The sequence below is a fragment of the Rhinatrema bivittatum genome, chromosome 5 (assembly GCF_901001135.1).
Source record: "Rhinatrema bivittatum chromosome 5, aRhiBiv1.1, whole genome shotgun sequence".
Classification (NCBI taxonomy): Eukaryota; Metazoa; Chordata; class Amphibia; order Gymnophiona; family Rhinatrematidae; genus Rhinatrema; species Rhinatrema bivittatum.
In genome coordinates, this window is record NC_042619.1 from 177879142 (window position 1) to 177895793 (window position 16652).

Genomic DNA, 16652 nt, shown 5'->3' on the forward strand with positions numbered 1-16652 from the left:
CCCTTTAAATTAAATCCCCCACCCTCCCGAACCCCCCCTCCCAAATGCATTAAATTACCTGGGAGTCCTCCGTAGCAGCGGTCCGTGGCTAAATCGGGGGAAGGGGGAGAGCACGAAAACCGGCACACTAGATCGTGAGGTCTTCAGCCGGCGCCATTTTTCAAAATGGCCGCCGCAAAATGGCGGCGGCCATAGACGAAAATGATTCGATGCAAGAGGTCGTTCCGGATCCCCGCTGGACTTTTGGCAAGTCTTGTGGGGGTCAGGAGGCCCCCCCAAGCTGGCCAAAAGTTCCTGGGGGTCCAGCGGGGGTCAAGGAGCGATTTCCTGCCGCGAATCGTTTTCCGTACGGAAAATGGCGCCGGCAGGAGATCGACTGCAGGAGGTCGTTCAGCGAGGTCCGGAACCCTCGCGAGATTTCCAGACCTCGCTGAACGACCTCCTGCAGTCGATCTCCTGCCGGCGCCATTTTCCGTACGGAAAACGATTCGCGGCAGGAAATCGCTCCTTGACCCCCGCTGGACCCCCAGGAACTTTTGGCCAGCTTGGGGGGGCCTCCTGACCCCCACAAGACTTGCCAAAAGTCCAGCGGGGGTCCGGAATGACCTCTTGCGTCGAATCGTTTTCGTCTATGGCCGCCGCCATTTTGCGGCGGCCATTTTGAAAAATGGCGCCGGCTGAAGACCTCACGATCTAGTGTGCCGGTTTTCGTGCTCTCCCCCTTCCCCCGATTTAGCCACGGACCGCCGCTACGGAGGACTCCCAGGTAATTTAATGCATTTGGGGGGGGGGTTCGGGAGGGTGGGGGATTTAATTTAAAGGGTCGGGGGTGGGTTTTAGGGGATTTTAGTGTGCCGGTTTTCCTGCCCTCCCCCTTCCCCCGATTTACGATTTTTTGACGATAAATCGGGGGAATTGGTATTGTATCGTGGCCCTAACGATTTTTGACGATTTAAAATATATCGGACGATATTTTAAATCGTCAAAAAACGATTCACATCCCTACAATAAACTACCTATGCAAAGTGCTAACATAGCACATGTTGTGGCAATTCTAAAATTATCATAGCCACACCCCTTTTTCTTATCGTGGGTATTACCCATGTGAAAATTATAGCATTTTGATCAATCTAGGCCTAAGATAGAGAGGAAAAATATATAAATATATTTAGCAGATTGCAGAGATGTATGCTTTTGAATCAGATAGTGTAGCAATTTTCCAAAGCCCACTTACACAGGTAACATGCATTTACATATGAAAAACCCAATATTAAGCATGCAAATACTTTTGAAAATCAGGCCCTTAATGACATACAGGTGAATGTTCATAGGAATTATGGGGTAGATTTTAAAAAGCATTTACTCGAGCAAAACTGGTTTTTGCTCGAGTAAATACACTTTACTCAAGTAAGTGGGCTTTTCAAAATTGCTACAATATATGCCATTGAATTGTCCATAGGATTTACTCAAGTAAGTGCACTGTACTCGAGTAAATAGCTTTTGAAAATTGCTACGATAGTATGTCACATTTACATGCGTAACTCCTTTGAAAATGACCCCCTATGTATGTTAAATGTAACATACTAGCGTAGCAATTTTCAAAAGCCATTTATCCGCATTAAGGGGTAGATTTTCAAATAGCGCAAATTGGCCTACTTTTGCTGGCGCATCAGGCGCCAGCAAAAGTAAGCTGGATTTTAGTAGATACGCGCGGAGCCGTGCGTATCTGCTAAAAACCTGGATCGGCACGCGCAAGGCTATTGATTTTGTATAGCCGGCGCGCGCCGAGCCGCGCAGCCTACTCCCGTTCCCTCCGAGGCCGCTCCGAAATCGGAGCGGCCTCGGAGGGAACTTCCTTTTGCCCTCCCCTCACCTTCCCCTCCCTTCCCCTACCTAACCCACCCACCCGGCCCTGTCTAAGCCCCCCCTTACCTTTGTCGGGGGATTTACGCCTCCCTCCCTCTTGCGCGCTGGGACGCGACCTGGGGGCGGGTACGGAGGGTGCGGCCACGCCCCCGGACCGCCCCGGGCCGTAGCCACGCCCCCGTACCCGCCCCCAAAACGCTGCCGACACGCCCCCTAAACGCAGCGATGACCGGGCCCACCCCCGACACGCCCCCGACACGCCCCCCTCGGAGAACCCCGGGGCTTGCGCGAGTCCCGGGGCTCTGCGCGCGCCGGTAGGCCTATGTAAAATAGGCTCACCGGCGCGCAGGGCCCTGCTCGCCTAAATCCGCCCGGATTTGGGCGGATTTAGGCGAGCAGGGCTCTGAAAATCCGCCCCTAAATGCCTGATTTTAAAAAGCATTTACTCACATAAAACCAGGTTTTAAGAGAGTAAATGCACTTTACTCGAGTAAGTGGGCTTTTGAAAACTGCTATAATATATGTCATTGAATTGTCCATAGAATTTGCTCATGTAAGTGCACTGTACACACATAAATGGCTTTTGAAAATTGCTATGATAGTAGTTACATTTACACATGTAAATCCTTTTGAAAATTCACTTGTAAGTGCATTTATGCAAGTAAATCCTATAGACAATTCAATGACATATATTATAGCAATTTTCAAAAGCCCACTTACATGCGTTTAATGCAACTTGATAGCAGCTAGGTAGAGAGTGCATCAAACTAGGTCGAGAGTACAATGTACAGATCTCATCTTTGTGTACCTTTCCTTATTCCAAATCACATCAAATCTTCTCTGATGTGTTCTGTGCTGTTCATATCTCCGATTGTGCATGTAAAACTGCCCCCAAACCCTAGACCGCCACCAAAACCTCACCTTGAGTTACTAGTTGACCCTCCTACAATGATATAAATAGTGTGCCACCCCAGAGGCTCTCTCTCTCTATCTCTACTCCACTTCTCTCCCTCTCCCTTCTCCACTCTCCCTCTCCTACCTGAAACAGGATTTGCAATACTTGTTTATTGCAAATCCAGTTTTGGGCATATCGCACAGGATAATGTCAGAAAAAAAGACGTAGTTATTTCCAGCATTATAATGTGCAATACACTATCGCATGCAATGTTAAACACCCCTCATTTTCATAAACTCCACCTAAACTCCTCTCTTTTGACTACATTTTTAAAAGTTGCATACACAATTACGCATCTCACGATGCATTATTTATCGCATGCATTATGTTATTGTGGGAGTTAGGGCCCTAACGCGATTTGATTAATGACCCCTAGACTGTAAGCCCTCTGGGAATGTAGAAATTCCTACAGTACCTGACTGTAATCTCCTTTGAAGTGCCGAAAGTCCAAAAAGCAGAATATAAAATTCTAAATAAATAAATCTAAATAAATGCTTTTGAAAATCTGGCTCATAAAAACTAGTCAAATATATGGAAGAATGAAGTAACATTCTAAATTCCTGTTTTGTTGATAAGAATGCAAGTTTTTACAGTATTAAATTGGTTGCTTTATATATATCCTGAAGCAGCTTTTTATAAAATGTTAAAAAATGCAGTATTATAGATAGATAGATGATTTCTTACCTGCATGAAAGGGTATTTTTGGTTTGGGTGAAGCATGCAGACTCTAAGTTGCTTTCCTTTATAGACCATAGCAATCATATCAAAGCCTATCATTTCAGGAACTGCCACAATGACAGAGATAACCCATATCAGTACAATTTCTACTGCAGTCCATTTTGGCACTCCAATTCCTTTAACACGACTCCAGGAAGCAACAGCACGGTACCTAAATGCCAAAGATGAATGCTAATGAAAAAACTGTTTAAAGAGAGAAATCAAACTCAATTTTATAATTCATTAATACATAATGGGGTTGAGGGTTATAGGACAAGCTTTTTTATTTTTTTTTTAAATACCACCATCTGAACAAAGCATCTAAGATGAAGTTGAAAATTGTTAACAAGTAAGTTTTCCATATCCACTGATGTGCCATCTGCATTATTATTTGGTCTGAATGGACCCAACATGTAAGACACCCATGTAGAAGTTAATACTAAATTGTAGGTGTCCAAAGCATGAGGGCAATAGGCTTAAAAGGGAGGAGGAATGGCCTAGTGGTTAGAACAGTAGACTACAAACAAGGAAACAAGGGTTCAAGTCCTGCTTGTGACCTTGGGCAAGTCACTTTACCCTCCATTGCCTCAGGTACAAACTTACAGTCCAGTGCACCCACAATTGGACATGTGTTTTCAACACACTAGCTTTACCCTTTATTCAGTAAGGGGTAAAAACACACATCCAACCCCCCCAAACCTAATAGCACCCACAACATGCAAATGCATGTTGATGGCCCTATTAGGTATTCCTGCACAATTCAGTAGAGCTGCACATTTTACATTTTACTTTAAGAAATTAGCTCCTATCCAAAGGTAGGCGCTAATTTCTCTTGGCACCCTCCGACTTAATATCATAGCGATATTAAGTTGGAGGTCCCGAAAATTAAAAAAAAGTAAAAAGTAAAAGTAAAAAAAAAAAAAAAATTTGAAATAGGCCCGCGGCTCACAAGTTGAAAACCGGATGCTCAATTTTGCCAGCATCCAGTTTCCAAACCCGTGGCTGTCAGCGGGCTCGAGAACGGACGCCGGCAAAATTGAGTGTTGGCTGTCAAACCCGCTGACAGCGGGTTTGAATCTATGTGGGTGATTAAAAAATGTTCTCCTTATGGTCTAGGAGCCTGATAGTGGAATGGAAGTTAATGTCTTTCAGGTAATAAACCAAGCATGCTATTTCTTGCATTCAATGTAATAATTAATAATCCCTAATTCTTACCTGTCAATGCTAAGGGCGCACAGGCTCAGCACAATGATTCCTACAGATATCTTTTGAACAAAGGGTGCCAGTTTACACATTACCACTCCAAAGTGCCAATCCATTGCTAGGAGCTTAAGAGAAAAAATAAAATCATGTTAAAATGGGTTTTGGTAAGATCTATTGACCTGAAATGTGAATCAGAGGCATCCTTTCCTTTTGAAAAGGTTTCAATAAGTATAATTTTCAATTTTCTTTTTTTTTTTTAATCACCAATGGTTGATAAACAGCCCCTTCTGTTTTAATTAGTAAGGGGAAATAATTTATGATTAGAGTTTGTCTTTATATAGTTGCAAATTGCTTTATGATTTTTAATACTCCAGAAACATACATGTAGCCACCTTGTGAAACCTTTCAAATGGGAGAGGAGAGGAGAAGCAATGCCACTATTACACAATTACATTTGGATAAAAGAGGAAAAAAAGAAGATAAAGTGATTTCTAAGGTCACAAAAAGATGAAGGTGTTAATGGGGTTCCAGTGGCACGCTTTGAACCCAATGGTGCTAATCAGACCCTGGCTTGGGAGGAGGGAGGACGTGCCTGAGCAACCTCAAGTCCTGTCGTTATTCTGATAGCAGCGAGCAGGTAAGTTAGGGGATTGGGAGGGGTGCATGGAAGAAGCTGTCTGAATGCCACACTGGGATACTGCAGGGGAAGAGGGAGGATGTGCCTTAGCAACTGCAAGTCATCTTGCTGATTGTAGTGGGTGAGTTAAGGAATCGGGAGGGGGAGTGTGTGAACATTTCAATCTTGTATCTTGAATTTATTAATATGGATTGACCTGTGGATACGGCGACTGCAAATTTAAGAATCGATTTATGAACCACATTTTTTTGAGTTATACATGAGTCCATACAGCGCATATACTGAGGAGGCAGAACAAAGAGAAGGATGCATTTAGCTGGTAAGACATAAAAGCCCAAGATAGCAAAGATTGTAAAATGAAAAAAGCAATGTCCTTTAATTTTCCATCCCTAAGTTTTATGCCAGGATTTGTATGTAAATAAGCCAGTAGAATACTTATGCATACAAGTTTCTTATGGACAACTTCAAGAGAACCAGCCTGTAAAGGCCTTTTCATGTATATTTTAGCAGCTGCTCATTAACTTTGAGTTTGCATTAAAATTTTCAAGAGTAAACTTATATGTGTATTACATGGAAAAAAAATTGCAAAGTCTTATTTGAGCTTAAAAAAAGAAACTTGTACACCTAAGTCCAATTTAGGCATGCAAGTTGCCATTTTTTCACATGAAATGCACTTTGCAAAATTTGGTGCACTTTAGTATAGAGGGGTGAAAAAAAGAATAGTGCCTTCAAAAGATCTGGGCAAGCAAAAGACCCAAGCTAACAAGGATCTCTTGATCATGAACAAGGAAATGAGAAGAGAGAAAGAAAACTGGTAAATTCAAAGGTCAGAGTAGAAAATTCCTGTACCGTTAATTCCTGAAAATTTCATCTGCTCATAAAATTAGAGATAAAAATATGGAAGTAGAAATTCATTGATATATTCTCACTCTTGTTAAAAGAATAAGAGGGTGAAGAAACAGAAGGGGAAGGGGATAAGAAAGGCAACAAGAAGAACGATGAGAAATCCAGGAGGCCCAATTATAATGGCAAGTGTAATAATTTGAGAAGGATCCAGATCAAGCGAGTTCCCTGCTGTGATACCTCAACATGATCAAGAAGGCTCACAAGTGTTAATTGTGAGTGAGCATGGTGGGAAAATGTTATTCAGTTTTGAAAGAAAACATCAAAAGATAGGATGATGTCATAGAAACAGAAAGGCACAGATTTATTTATTTTTGGCTTTTATATACCGATCTTCTTGCATTGGATACAAATCAAACCGGTTTACAGTGAAACAAACAGAATACTTGCCCTGGAGCAATTACATAGAACAATTACATAGAGCAATTACATAGACTAGAAGAAGTGATTCTACACCCCCTGGCCCCAATACAGGAACACTGTATGTTCCTGGAGTAGGGGACTCTACAACCCAGCAATGGATATTGCAAAGCCTTTAATGTAGGGAAAGCACACTGCATAGCTTGTGTAGATCTCACCACCATTTCACCCAATATGGAAACCCTTACCCAGCATCACAATGCAGGTAGGTGAATGCAGGCTGTGGTAACCCCTCTTCCTCAACCACAGTGAACATGTAGGGAAAAGCCTTTTCCTCAGTTAGACTTACCATGGCTGTTGTTATATAGTCAAACAATATAGATTTAATGATAGAAAGAGGAGTTGCAGTATCAAACCAATATATGCAAAATATAAAAATTACACATACATTTGCTATCAATTTAAAAATATATATATGTGTAAATATTACTTGCCCAAATCCTGCCCCTTTATGTGAATAAATGACTAAAAGGCTTGTTCTCAGTGCTTGTATTCTAATTGCACCATGTCTGGAGGGAGGGGAGCTCTGCTTATGAAGCCCAACTTCTAGCTACGGGAGATAGACCTTCTTGTTCATAACATAATGAAGGCCCAGAATATCCTGTATGGGCCGGAGTCCAGGAAAATTGGCTTATGCAGAAAACAGAGGACATGGGAGAAGATCCATCAAAGGCTTAAAATGTGGTCTTTCACGATAGCCACAGTGTAAAAGACCTGAGCAACAAGTCATGAGACTTCCAAGGTCTGGTGAAGCAGAGGCAGGCCAAGATGAGAATCGAGGGTCCTGCAAGCCACATCACCTTCTCTGCAGCAGAACAGATTCTACTCAGCACCATTTTGGAGGCAGCTGTGAGAGGTGTGGGAGATGTGGATACCTCATGCCCTTAAGTCAATCAAGGTGAGCAGTTTATACAAGAAAGGCATATAAATTGCTTGTAGGTATTAGCTATAATAATATAAAGTACTATGCATTTATATAGGTAGTCCCCATCTAGTCAGGGCCGGTGCAAGGGGATTTGGCGCCCTAGGTGAGCCTTCTCCCTTGCGCCCCCCCCCCCCCCCCCCCCCCCCGGTCTCGGCCCCGACCCTTACCTCATTCTCGATCACGCCCGCTGACTGGGGTTTTCTGAGTCGCGAGCAGGTTGGGCACTGCTTGCGGCCTGCCAAACTCCACTCCTCTTTGCCACCACTTGCGGCCCCATATGGCTCGCACCCTGTGGCGCACCAAGGGTCTCCGGTGCCCGGGGGCCAATGCATTTGTGTGCCTCTCCAGCATCCCCCCTTAATCCTTCTTGTACTAATGCTTAAGGTCACAGAAAATCAGTGGTGTCTCCAGACAGAAGAATTGGGGGGGGGGGGGGGGGGGGGGGAGCCAAAATGACATTTCTTCATCTCACCCACCTCTATAGCATGGATCCTGCTTTAAAATTGGTTATTAAAAAAAAGTGTTAATAAAAAAGTCCAAAGGGTCCTCTGCGTTATTTTAAAAAGCTGGCCAGTTTCACACTATAAAATTATGTTGATAGCCTCAGTCAACTAATTCTATATGGCTATGAGAGTGAAGTCTGGAATTTATAGGAAAGGACAGACTGTCAATATAAATCCTGCACCTCCAGTTCTGTAACTCTGTGCATCCACTGAAATTCCCCCAAACAATGGAGCTTGGATGTTTCCCTTAGAGCTCATCATACTGAAAGATATTTTCAAATTCTGGTGTCACTTCACAGTAACAGCAGCACAAACACCTTCCACTACCAGACACATTGTGAACTAACACAAAACACCACAAAAAAGACACTCAAAATCTATACTGCAGTCCCATCATAACATAACAGTAATAACACCAAGGACTCAAACAACAATAACCCTACCTGTGAATAAGCAAGGGTAAATATTACACTGGGTCCTAGAATACCAATACTCCACCTACTGAGGAAACAAAACAAACCCGATTGCTATAGATCTCTATACAGACACTATATAGCAGAATCTCTCATCATGGTCACACACACAGAGCAGAGACAGACCCTCACCAAATACAGAATACAAAATAAAGGAGCACAAATTAGAAAAAACTAAAATGGAAACCCCAAGAAGCCAAACTCTGTGTATTAACAATGGAAAAACAGAACCACCATTCCTTATAAAACAAAAAAAAAAAAAGAAACATAAAGCATCAGTTATAATAGTAAAACCATACTAATAAAATAATATTTTAAAACTACTGATAAATAGAATTTCTATTAATTAAAATCATATACATTTTTTACAATTTCCTAAAGCCAATAAAATATTTCAAAACAGCACATATATCAAATAACACACAATAATTAAAACTAATAAGGATTTTAAAAAGCCCCTGCTGTCCATACATGGGAGCTCTTGATTGAGGTTATCCTCTCTCTCTCACACATACTCACATGTCCATTCTCTCTCACACATACACTGTCACATACATACACATTCATGCTCTTATACCCAACCATAACTTCTCGCTGTCACAGACACTGACACACTCAGGCTCTAAGGCACTCTCTCCCCCTCCACACCCCCCCCCCCCACACAAACTCTTACTCCCCTGGATTTTCTCATACACACTCATGCTCTCACTGGCTCCCTCACATACACACAAACACACACTCCCAGGCAAGCTTCCAATCGTTCTCACACAAACACACACACACACACACACAGGCAAGCTCCCAGTCATTCTCACACTGACCCCCAGGCGGGCTCCCATTCATTTTCACACCACTCCCTCCCCATCCCCCAGGCATGCACACATTCATTCTCACACCCAGACCCCCAGGCAGGCACAAATTTATTCTCACACACACACACACACACACACACACACACACATACAGCACAAACAGGCAGGCATCTATTCTCACACATACAAACCCCAGGAAGACACCCATTCATTCTCATACACAGACACACCCTCAGGCAGGCACCCATGCATTCACACACATACACCGCCAGGCAAACTCCCATTCATACACATGCACACACTAAAGGCAGAGACCCCCTCTCTTTCTTTTGCCAGCAACCTCAGAGCCTCTCTCATTCCTCTGCTGCCACTGTCACTGTTGCTGTATGGCTATTGCGGAGGTGCGGATTGCTGCTATTGGCACTGAAGCCCATTCTGCTGCCTCCTCTGTGCAGGCCCCATGGACTTCTAGTTCCTCTATGCTGATCTCGTACATTGTGAGATCTGCATAGAGAAAGTGCTACTCCTGCACATTCCCAAAGATTACATATTCCAATCAGTAAAAAATAATTTATTTTTTTTTACATTTGCTGTCTGATCTTAGTTTTCTAATTAGTTGGTCACAGGCTTTTTTTTTTCCACCTTCCCTTTCTTATTTTTTTGCCAATTCCTTTTATAACATATTTCTTTTCTCTCCATCTGTCTTCTTCCCTCAAACACACAGTCAGGTTCTCATTCTCACATGCTTTCTCTCTCTCTCACACACACACACATACACAGGCACTCACTCTCACATGCTCTCTCTCATACAATCATGTATACACAGTCTCTCTCTTGCACATGCTGTCTAACTCTCACTCCCACATGCTGTCTTGCTCAAGCACAGGCTCTCATTGTCACATGCTCTCTCTCATACAATCATTCATACACACAGTCTCTCACTGGCACATGCTGTCTGACTCTGGCACACAGGCTTTCTCTCACTCCCACATGCTGTCTTGCTCAAGCACAGGCTCTCACTGTCACATGCTGTCTCTCTCACACACACAGAGGCTCTCACATGCTGTCTCTGCAAACATTCAGGTCCTCACTCCCACACACAGTCTCTCAACTCATCTCATACACGCACACATACACACTGTACAAACCCTCAGTCTTTCTCTCACCTCTGGGCCTCCTCTTCACGGGCCGCTGCAGGATGGGCTCTGCAGCGGCCCCGGACTTCTCGAGCCGCGCTGCTCCTCTTCTGTACGCGGCTGATGCTCCTCCTCTTTCCTGCACGCGCGGCTCCGGCAACATTTTTCTTCCAGGGCCGCGCGGGCAGGAAGGAGGAGAAGCTCCTGCATTGGCTGATGCTCCTCCTCCTTCCTGCCCGCGCGGTTCCGGCTACATTTTTCTTCCGGGGCCGCGCGGGCAGGAAGGAGGAGAAGCTCCTGCATTGGCTGATGCTCCTCCTCCTTCCTGCCCGCGCGGCTCCGGCAACATTTTTCTTCCGGGGCCGCGCGGGCAGGAAGGAGCTGGAGCACCAGTATGTTTAGACGCGATTGTTTTCTTCCGGCCGTGGTGACTTGAGCTCCACCACGGCCCCGCCGATCTTCTTGCTGTGTGTATCCGGCACACAGCATAGCAGTAGTTCACTGCTCAGCCGCTATTGGGATGACGTCCACCGGCGGCCATTGGCCGTCAGCGGCTCGGCGCCCCCTAATGCTCAGCGCCCTAGGCGATCGCCTAGTTCGCCTAGTGCTTCCACCGGCCCTGCATCTAGTTAAAGTTGTGGGCATATGGGCACATATGGAGGGCTTGAACCATGCATGGTCTCATGACCTCCAAGGGTTCCTGCACAGGGGGGAAAAGCAGAGTAATTTCATGGCCATAATGTTATTTTAATCACAGACCTTTCCTGCTCACTAATCGATCTCTCTAAAATGACACTGTGCTGCTGTAGTAAATAAAATGCTTCACTGATTAATGGTTGGGGAATTAATCTGAAAACATGAATCATTTCTGTAAAGTGTTCCTGCAGTACCTCTAATGTACGTTACACAATAACATTATTTCTTTTCACCTCCTGACCCAAAAATAGATCAGGTCTTTAGAACAGGTACCACTTCTACCTTGGCCCATCCCTATAGACGTAAGTTTATCTAAAACTTTTCCTCCTGGGTTTTATTCTCTCTCCTTACAGGCTAGAACTGCTTGTAGCAGAATCAGACTTAGACTTTGGTGACCATTCCCTGGAAGGATGCCCTCCCTCTTACACGTCCTTGTACATAAGTTCACAACTTGTTGGACCCTCTTTTTCTCTGCATTCTTCTAAACTTCCAGAACTCCTATTTTATAACTCAAGGCTTCCCAAACCTATCCTGGGGAGCCCATAGACAGTTTTGTTTTCAGGAATATCCACAATGAATATGCATGAGATAAATTTGGATATATTGAGTATCCATGGTATGCAAATTTATCTCATGCATACTAATTGTGGATATCCTGAAAACCCAACTGGCTGTGGGGTCCCCAGGACAGGTTTGGGAAGCCCTGCTATAACCCTTCTCAATTTTTCTCATCTGTAGAGATAGCAATCCTGTACTGCCACTCAGTACTCACCTTTTTTTTTTTTCTAATGGGGAGTGCTGCTGCTCCTCCATTGCACACTGACATAATGCTGACATCAGACAGGCTAGGTTTCATGAGACCTCTGTCATACTGAGGACACTCAGACCACCTAAAGTCACATATAGCATGTTTGTAAAAGCCTGTGAAATTCTCCATGGGTCAGAAAAAGGCCACCACCTTACATATAGATATGTTTTTATTGGAAATATGAAATGGTTCTCAAGGTTAATAGGGCCAGCAGTCAAAAGCCATGCCAATTTGTGAGTGTACTCTCTCTGTCCATGCCTGCTGGTGCTTTACAAGTGCTATGTGATAAATTTCTCAATCATGGGAAAGCAGGAGCAAGAAGAGGAGGAGACCCAGCCATCTCACACTCAGTCCTTCACACTAGATATCTGGTGGCATGCAACTGGCAATGGGAAGAGCAGCCCAGCAAAGGAAGACCTTGTCTCTGCAAAAGAAGAGGAGGTGCAGTCCATGCCAGGGGAGGCGTGCAAGCTGCAAGTCAACGCTAGAGTGGTGGAGGAGATAGCAGGCCTCAGGCATGGCATCCAAGATCTGAGGAATGTCATGCAGGAGGAGATGCAGGGCATGTGCAGGAGGTGAGGGGCATGTGGAATGAAAAGCAGGCCCAAACTGCAATGTGGAAGGAGTTGCCCCAGATGATGCCACCCTGCCAGCCACCACCAGCATGGAACACTCCTTGCTAGCCACTGCTCCCTGGATACAGCCCCCACCAACCTTTGCTGCACCAAAACTCTGGATGACTCCCCAGGCAGGAGTTCCACCTGCCCCATTGCCACTTCTTCCTCTTGCTCCACCACTGCCTATGATTGTTCTGTCTTCTTGCATGCCAATACCACCTGTACCAGTGCTGCCTCCAGCTTCACAGGCACCACCACAGAGAGATTCTCCCCCCTCTCCGTGGGTACAGTTGGGATGGCACCTCACTGGATGAAGAAAAGATACCCACAACTACTTACAGGCCATCTTCTCTGCAGCCTCAGAGCCCTCCAGGCCCCTCCAACTGCTATGAACCTATGCCAAAGCCCCCAGTTTCTAGGCCCCCTGAGGCAGCGCCAGTTGCAATTACATACCACCATGGAGGAGTACAAAACTGGGACAGGCAAAGGCAGCTGAGTTCCACCCAGAAAAAGATGGTAGCCAAGGAAGCATTGATTGCATATAGTATTCAATATATTGGGCATATCATGTAAATAAATACACGTTCCCCTTCTGAAATGTCTTTGTATCAGAGTGTTCCTTCCCTGTCCAGCCTGCTGATGAGCTTATCTCCTGCAAATCCTCCTAACTCAGGTTGCATCCCTCCTCCACCTTTTCTTTATCCAGATTATCTTCTAGACCCTCTAGAGGAGGCAGGCCTCTGGTTTTGACTAGGATATGCAGCATGCTAGAAAGGTCTCAAAGATCTTAGTGGAGTTGAAGAGAAGTCAGCTCCCAGATCTATCCAGGCAGTGAAAATGTGTTTTGTGTATGCCAAACATTCTCTCTATTAATCCCCTGCTCTTCTGTTGGGTCCTGTTGTAGTGAACATCTGTAGTGATCTGTGGGTTAGTGAGTAGGATCATGAGCCAGGTTATGAGTGGATATTCTCTATCACCTGTAGGGGAGAACATAGAAAAGAGCAAAGTTAGATAACACTTAGTGTTGGGCAGGGAGGTAGTTCATTGGATACGACTGGAGTGGTCCTCCTGGGCAAATACTGTCAATCCACATAGATATGAGGAAGACAAAAATAAGAGGTTAGTTGCTATGTGGTAGTAGTGAGAAGTGCATTCCTACCTAGATGCCAGGCCTGATGATGTGCCCTTCCTGGAAATGTCATGAATTTCTGACCATGAGAAGATGTAGGTGTGACTGGATCCTGGAAACCTGGCTATGACATTGATGATAATCCCCTTGGAATTGCAGACCACTTGCATATTGAGGTAGAGTAGAAGCCCTTGCAGTTGTGGTAAGTAGCCTCATTGTTTCTTAATGTCTTTTTAGCAATGTGAGTACAATAGATAGCCCTCAAGACAGAAAGGAAGTGTGCAATGTTGTAGAAATCAATCAATAGTTGTTATTGTTGCTATCTGCAACACCCTAGGGGTGTCTAGAAGGATTCAGTAACCAAAAATGTCAGGTAGGTGGTGACCTTGATGTGTATTGGCAATAGAGAAGAGCTTTGTTTTTTTTCTACCGGGTCATTTTTTGAGTTGGATGCTTCGGGGTAAAGTTTGTTTTTCCTCGGTTAGTTTTTTGGAAAAACGAACAAAAACTAAACGGGTAAAAACGAAATGGGCCCAAAAAACGACACGGGAAAACGAAGCTTAAAAAAACCCACCCCAAGCATTAAAATTTACTATAATATACTGAATACAACCCCCCCCCCACCATCCCAATCCCTTCCTAAGACTTACTAACATCCCTGGTGGTCCAGCGGGGTCCTGAGAGGGATTTCTCCCTCCATGCCGTCGGGATGTCTGGCCTGCCTCGATCAAAATGGTGCCGATAGCCTTTGACCTACTATGTCACAGGGGCTACCGGTGCCATTGGTCATCCCCTGTCACATGGCCATTGGCACCATCTTGTGCTCCTACCATGTGACAGGGGCTGACCAATGGCACCGGTAACCCCCGTGACATAGTAAGGGCAAAGACTATCGGTGCCATTTTGATTACTGGCAGCCGACGGTCCGAGTGCAAGAGGTTGCTCCCGGACCCCCGCTGGCCCACCAGGGACTTTTGGCAAGTCTTGGGGGACCCTTCTGACCCCCACAAGACTTGCCAAAGGTCCAGTGGGGGTCCGGGAGCAACCTCTTGCACTCGGACCGTCGGCTGCCAGTAATCAAAATGGTGCCGATAGCCTTTACCCTTACTATGTCACAGGGGCTACCGGTGCCATTGGTCAGCCCCTGTCACATGGTAGGAGCACAAGATGGCGTCAATGGCCATGTGGCAGGGGCTGACCAATGGCACCGGTAGCCCCTGTGACATAGTAGGTCAAAGGCTATCGGCACCATTTTGATCGAGGCAGGCCAGACAGCCCGACGGCATGGAGGGAGAAATCCCTCTCAGGACCCCGCTGGACCACCAGGGATGTTAGTAAGTCTTAGGAAGGGATTGGGATGGTGGGGGGGGGGGGGGGTTGTATTCAGTATATTATAGTAAATTTTAATGCTTGGGGTGGGTTTTTTTAAGCTTCGTTTTCCCGCGTCGTTTTTTGGGCCCATTTTGTTTTTCCCCGTTTAGTTTTTGTTCATTTTTCCAAAAAACTAACCGAGGAAAAACAAACTTTACCCCGAAGCGTCCAACTCAAAAAATGTGGCAGGGGCTGACCAATGGCACCGGTAGCCCCTGTGACATAGTAGGTCAAAGGCTATTGGCACCATTTTGATTGAGGCAGGCCAGACAGCCCGACGGCATGGAAGGAGAAATCCCTTGCGGGACCCCGCTGGACCACCAGGGATGTTAGTAAGTCTTGGGGAGGGATCGGGATTGTGGGGGGCTGTTGTATCACAGTAAATTTTAATGCTTGGGGTGATTTTTTATTTAAAAAAATAAAATGTGCCCCTCCCCCCCATACAAACCCGAAAAACTAATTTTCCTCGTAGTTCGGGGAAAATCAGTTTCGGGGTTCGGGGCCCCCGACCCAAGACAAATTAGGCAATTTCGTTGAAATTGCCTAATTCGTGATAAACAAACCACATCTCTAATTGGCAAGGCATAGCCCTTGTGAGTGAAAGGGCACAGATCATGCTCTAAATACTAGCATAAGTACAGTATAGTTTCCTTATTAAATCTAAACTGGTGCATAATTTGCTTCTCAGACAGGTCCAAAAGCTGTGCCTAGTCCTGTATACTCTCTCTCTCTCTCCATCTTTAACCATTGTGCCATGAGTATCTATAAATCTATGAGTCATTTCGAAAAGACATTCTGCACCACCAACTCTTGGCCCCTAGTATGGCCTAGTCTGTCCCAGGTATACTGACTCCCACCCCCCAGTATGGCCCAGAATGTCCCTTAGTTCCCATTAGGGCCCAGTCTGTTCCAAGTACTCTGACTCCCACTTCCCAGTATGGCCTAGTCTATCCCAGTTTGCCACCGGTATGGCCCAGTCTGTCCCATTTACCCCCCAGAGCCAAGTCTATCCCAGTTACCACCTAGTAGGACCCAATCTGTCCAGGTACACTCACTCACATTGCCCCTAGCCTGCTGCCATGTCCACTCACCCAAAGAAGCCAGCCTGCCAAACACCAAGTCAAAAAATATCATAAATATTTGAAGTTGGTGCATAAAAAAGCAGTAGTAAATCTACACATGCAGTATTGATGACATTTGCATGTAAGTCGCTTTTAAAAAAATGAATTACTGGCAAACCACGCCCCAACACACCCCTAACACACCCATTCCTAAAATACGGATTGCACGCAGATGCTTCACATATGTGTATATGTGTTCCATTTTTTCACACATAACCTTTTTATAATTCACTCCTAAGTTTATTATTTGCTGCATTGAAATAATGTTGTGCTCATTTGGAGATCTTCCAATTACTTTATAATTCTAAGCTTTTTGCTGACAAGTGTAGGACAACTGTGCTCAGTCAATTGACTATTGGC

The 16652-nt window shown here is 45.0% G+C and overlaps 1 protein-coding gene across 1 annotated transcript in view; it reads right to left on the reverse strand.

Annotated features, from left to right (window-relative positions):
* EDNRB (endothelin receptor type B) overlaps positions 1–16652 on the reverse strand; it is a 61174-nt gene that overhangs the window by 24474 nt on the left and 20048 nt on the right. Inside the window, exons 3-4 of the mRNA XM_029603043.1 lie at positions 4754–4866; positions 3506–3710 (exon numbers count right to left, since the gene is read on the reverse strand). Coding sequence (XP_029458903.1) covers positions 3506–3710; positions 4754–4866 — 318 coding nt within the window. The remainder of the gene's footprint in view (positions 1–3505; positions 3711–4753; positions 4867–16652) is intronic.